Genomic DNA, 6,000 nt, shown 5'->3' with positions numbered 1-6,000 from the left:
TATTTTTATATATACTGTTTTTTTTTGGGGGGGGTGGGTATTGCCTGTATTTGACCGGATAGTGAAGGTAATGAGTAGAGTGGGCAGAGAGATGGGGAAGGCCCTGCAAAGGACCCAGGCTGGGACTCGAACCCTGGTCGCCCGCATGGCAATCGAATGTCCTACCATGTGAGCTACAGTGGAGGAAGTTTGATTATAACAATAACAATAACAATAGTAATAATAATAATAATAATAATAATAATAATAATAATAATAATAATAATAATAATAGATGGGGTCACCACCCCACTGGGGGTCACAGGGTCACTGATTGAGCTCAGTCAGATCACTGAGACACATTCAATACCTGTACGTGTATCCAGGGCACCTGAGATGGGGATCACTTTGGCCAATCATCCCCAAACCAATCAGGACACGCCTTGTGTTCCATTGGCATTAAAATTAACCTATACTTTGTGTTTTGGGCTTAGCAATTACATGATTTTGGGTTACTCCCCACCACGTCCCCTGGTTGGAGAATAACACCTGCCCTGTCGTCCCTGTTTCATCAGAACCAGAAGAGGAGCCTGAACTGGAGGTAGAAGAGAAACCGAAGAAGAAAAAGAAGAAGAAACCCAAAGTTGAAGAAGAAGACGAGGAAGAGGAGGAAGTAGTGGTCAGGGAACCCAAGAAGAAAAAGAAGCGGCCCGTCGAAGATGACGATGATTATTAACCCCGCCCTTACCCTGCAATCCCCTCATCACACCTCTCCTATCCACCTTATTATCCACAGTTTTACAAGTGCGGCGCCATTACTATTTTAGTAGCAGTGCTAAATCATTCAGATGGGCAGCCTAACCGGAACTAGCAGACAGGAAATGCTGTAGAAGCACGACAAACGTCGAAATGTACAATAAGGTAGATTCCTCTAGCCTGATTATCATCGACTTTCAAATGTCTTCTAGACTTGGTCTGACCAAGAGCATAACAAGTAACATGTCCCAAAGGGTATGGCTGACCCACCACCTCCCTTAGTTTGTTAATGTTTGTTTGCTTCCTGACAAAGTGGGAGGAGTTCCTGTTTTTTTCGGGAGCTCAGAATTGTGTTAAGTATTGTTCTTGGCCTGACTAGAGGCAACGCTGAAGGTGTGGCGTCCCTAGGAGGGTACAGCCTGGCTAAGATTCCTCTTAGCTTCCTCTGAAAGAATACAACCCCACTGTACCCCCAAAGAACCACCCACCACCCTCCTCTACTACCTCTCTTACCTAAGCTTGCCTTTACCACACCTTACCTGTAAAATTTTGCACTATGCTGCATTGTGAGGATCCATTGATCAACACATGATAGCCCCACCGCCATGGGCGGATTATCCATCAGGGTCAGCTGCACAGTGCCCAGGGGGAACCAACCACTTTCAACCTACCAGTTTAGGGGCACCATATGACACAAGTTTTACTAATGTTTATCGTATAGGGGGGCACCTGTGAGCTACAGTGCCCAGGGGCAACACATTGCTTATAGGCTACTGTCCTGTACGCCACACCTCACAACAATACCATGACATTACATTACACTTAGCGGATGCTTCGGCTTTAATTCTGTGCTTACACACACACACACACACACACACACACACACACACACACACACACACACACACACACACACACACACACACACACACACACACACACGCACACACACACACACACGAGCCTTCAATCAAAAGACAATTTTCTAATATGGCAACTTATTAGACAATAAATCTTTTTGAATCTTTTTTTTATTGAATAAAAGGCACTCCAGCCATGAATGAAAGTGCAATATGCTTTGTGTCATGTAATAGTGAAAGGACTAACAAATTATTTGACATATTGTTGTAAACAAATGTGTTGTAAACAAATGTGTTGTAATATAGCCTAATTGTTTTATTCACTAAGAGTATTTTCCTTTTAAAAAGTGTCACTTTCGTTACATATCATATCATATAAGCTGTAATGATATACAGAGCACTTACTGTACATTGCCTAGACTCTCTTTTTATATTGTGTTGTAAATCCAGTCTCCACATAGGCTACTCTATTCTGTCAGGAATTGATCTTTGTAGACTGCAATGTCTAGTCAATAAATATTGGCTACTTTCATTAAAATCCTTGTCTGTTATTTTAGTCATATCAGAGTGAGTAGGCTTGTGTAAAGTAAATAGATCTCATTATGCTGAGGAGGAAGAGGATAGTGACTATGCCCTTCATGCCATGGAGGTAAGGAGCATGCCACTCTACAGAAAATTGTCGAACAGTGCCATCAAACGGTAAGAAATGGAAACGGGCTGTTCCTTCCAGTTCCCTAAAAAAATAAATAATAATAAAACATTTTCCTCAGAGATTATATTTATATTTCTATATAATTAAAGTGGTATAAATAAAGAGACTGTGAAAGTATTGATCACTATGGAAAAATACACAAAATCTAAGATAGCGCGAACACGAGGCAGGTTGCGCTCGAGACACAAATTAGAATGTTTTGACGTGCATCTGGCAACACTCGTTTGAAAAATTGTAGCATTGTAGCCTACGGATTCCGGTAGTCCAACTCTACTATTCCCTTTTTGTTCCATTTGAATATAGCAGCTACGACTAATGAGATGAGTGAGTGGAAGTAAGTTAAATTTTGCAAACTGCACTAGTACCTTGACGTAACAAGTTCGCTGCAACCTGCCCTTTGGGTCATCGTTTGATACGCTGTCGTGCCGAAAAGCGAGTGCCTGCCAGAATCTGAGTGCCCTCATTGAAACCAATGACATTTTTTTGAGAGACAATTATACACATTTTAGCAGAATGAATAACATAATTTATGAACTAAAAATATGCTTATGAAACATTACTCGTCCTCCACTTAATATGAGCTATTTGAATGAAACTGTAACATTTGTTATGACAATTCTTCGATTCTTTTATGGAAATAATACCGAAATTGTAACCAGTTCTTTGTAATACTTCCAGAAGGAATGCAGATGCTTTATTGATAGGCTTTCCATCTTAAATTGTGTCAGATTTATCTGCAAAAATGGGTAAAAAATATCTGAAAAATTGGTCATTGGTTTCAATGAGGGCACTCAGATTCTGGCAGGCACTCGCTTTTCGGCACGACAACCGCATTATGTCTGCTGCTGCAACCTACCCTTTGGGTCCAAACGACTGATAGACTGGTGCATTTTAGCTCTTCATCTGCTAAAGACAGAAGAAACAGGCTCAAACGTGTTGCGTTTCTAATCACACCACAATTAACTGTTTCCAGAGCAATTACCAGGCAGGCCCGATGGGGAGATTACAGTTCTGACGACGATGATGACAACAAAAATGAACCCAGGTAGGCCTACCGCCATAGTAGGCTGTCGTTGTAGTCTTAGTTCTTCTATCCTCCCCAGACGAATTTGTAAAACTGTATTGAATTTTGTTTTGCAGGACAGTTAAAAGAAGGAAACCCTACAGACGATTATCAAACAACTTCAGCGGGGTAGGCCTACCCGAGGTTCTCCTCTCCAAAATGTCATTTCAAAGTAAGTGAGGATAAGCTCATTTTTTCAGTGATTGAATAATAAAGCAATCACAATTATGGCACCTAGGCAATCCTCCATGTCGTATTAATAGTGGGCCTAGTAGGCTAAGTCTTGGCAGAGAATGAAGCAACTTGCTCAGTAAAATGCTGTCAAAAGTGCATAGTAGGCTATAACTCCAGATAAAGCAGCCTATTTCCAACAGTGTGGGAAGTCAACTCACTCCAACAGTGGAGTGAAAATCCAGTGCCAAATAGCCACCATGAGCCATGTCATTTCAACTCTACAGCCAGATAAGAATTGAAGAATTGAATTTGAAGAATTGAATAAGAATCAGCCAGTAGAATTGACAATGTGGCACTGACCATACAGTAACATGTACACTGTTTTTGAATGGTACCAAATGTTATCTGAGTAAATTCTGACTCTTAAAGAGTTAAATGGACACAATTGCTATGTACATTTTTCTTAACATGAAAGATATCAAGGTATTTGTTAAGAGCATGGTTGTGGAGGAGAGCCCCTTTACGTCTGCCATCAACTCGTGCTGGCTCTCCATCATTGGATGCCTCTCCCCCAAGCGCGGTCGCCAGAAGTCGTCCTGCAACTCCTCAGGTTACTCGTCTTGCGAGGAATCTGAGTCACCATGTGCCAAGAAAAGGACAAGAGTTATAAACGAGAGGCCGAGTAAGCATGACTTTATGATTGCCCCCTGACTTCCCAAGAGTTTTCTTGTTGGCACTGCACTATACCATGATCTAAGGAAGTCACACACACACACACACACACACACACACACACACACACACACACACACACACACACACACACACACACACACAGAGAAACACACACAGACACCCCCCCCTCCTCTCTCTCATTGTGTGTGTCTCATTAGGGAATACGCTACCCAGGACGGTTTGCCAGCTCATCAGTCTGATCTTCACCATTCTGACTGTGGTTCTCTGCAGCAGGTACGGTGGTTCACCATGTCCAGACCCTTCGTGCTCTACAAGTCCAGCACACAGGTGCCAAACTCAAGGCCAAATCCGGGGCCAAATCCAGCCCGCCGTGTCATCTTACTTGGCCGGCGAGATCATTTGTGTTACAAATGGCCCACATACGCACACCAATAATATGATTTGAAAACGAAATGTGCGTCACACTGGGATAGTTTAACAGTATACATGTTCATCAGTACTGATACCTCCCATTTATATATATCAGTACAACAGAATACGTGCAGGCACATTTGAACTGCCATATGATGGGAATGCTTTGTGAAATTTGTCTAGCTGTAGCCTCTTTCTGCAGATGGGGTCACCGGTGGCCCTAGTCACTATTTGCTGAAAATACTCAACTACCGTACATCATAACAACATTGTTATGACAGTACAGAGAGCCCTACATTACAGAGGCTCTGCTGCGCTAAGGGGTTAAGTAGGTGTGTGCATGCACCGTTTCGGTCCATTTTTGAGTAAATATTATTGACGTTAGCCAGGTGTGAATTTTAGTGTGTCACCCCTGGAGTGCATTTCTTCAAAGCGTAGTTGCTAACTATGTTAGCTACTTTGATGGTTGCAATGCCATTTCCCTATGGCAACTACCGAAGTTGCTAACTGCTAACAACTACGCTTTCCAGAAATGCACCCCTGGTCAGCTGCTTGTCTTAACCCGGTCAACTTGTCTTCCTGCAGGTGAATGTTTGACTTCAGAGGGACCAGGGAACCATCATGGCCTCCTTTCAGGCATGGCAGGGCTCCATTAGGTTTCACTGACAGCCATGATTGCAAAACACTATATTTTAAATAAAGCAGACTATTTTTTACAGTTGATTACTAACCCAGATTGTGCCGGTTCAGTTTGTGTTCATTGCTTCTTTCATAGCCTCTCTGTTCCACGTTGGTCTCTGTATTTTCAGTTTATTTAATAAGCTACTTTTTGATAGAGTTAGGGAAATGTGCTGTTGCTCCTTTCCTCCCCCAGTTCTAGCATATTGCAATTATTCGGTTTTACACTAACTAAACATCACAATAAAAGTTATCCTACATGCTCGAATTTTGGTGATGGCATTTTTACAAAACTGTTAATCTACTGCACAGTCACCAAATATAATGAACAAAAACTATGTATGGGGATTCTGCCATCAACACTCTTGCCCAGTTCGCAACTTGGGGCTCGAACTGGCAACCTCTCAGTGACTCAGCAGTTTGATTCGGAGACACAGGAGCAATACCAGAGATTCTTTAAGTATAGAGATATGCCAACATAATAGGTTTCTATGGGCACCTAACATGACCAGGTTCCGGTCTGCCTAAAGGGGCGTGTCATAATGCTCCTAGCATTGAATAGAACAGTCCTCAGGTCTGCCTAGGTCTGCCTAAAGGGGGATATTTCCCCCCCAATAATAGAACCCGGAAACAATGGGTCAATGGAACCTCTCTCTCTCTACTCTCTCTGG

At 42.4% G+C, this 6,000-nt stretch overlaps 1 protein-coding gene across 1 annotated transcript in view; it reads left to right on the top strand.

The window, feature by feature from the left end:
- tmc2a (transmembrane channel-like 2a) overlaps positions 1–715 on the top strand; it is a 28,835-nt gene extending 28,120 nt beyond the window's left edge. Inside the window, exon 20 of the mRNA XM_063209689.1 lies at positions 555–715. Coding sequence (XP_063065759.1) covers positions 555–715 — 161 coding nt within the window. The remainder of the gene's footprint in view (positions 1–554) is intronic.
- The last annotated feature ends 5,285 nt before the right edge of the window (positions 716–6,000 follow it).

This window comes from Engraulis encrasicolus, chromosome 11 (genome assembly GCF_034702125.1).
Source record: "Engraulis encrasicolus isolate BLACKSEA-1 chromosome 11, IST_EnEncr_1.0, whole genome shotgun sequence".
Taxonomy (NCBI): Eukaryota; Metazoa; Chordata; class Actinopteri; order Clupeiformes; family Engraulidae; genus Engraulis; species Engraulis encrasicolus.
This window is presented reverse-complemented; position numbering and strand designations above follow the sequence as displayed.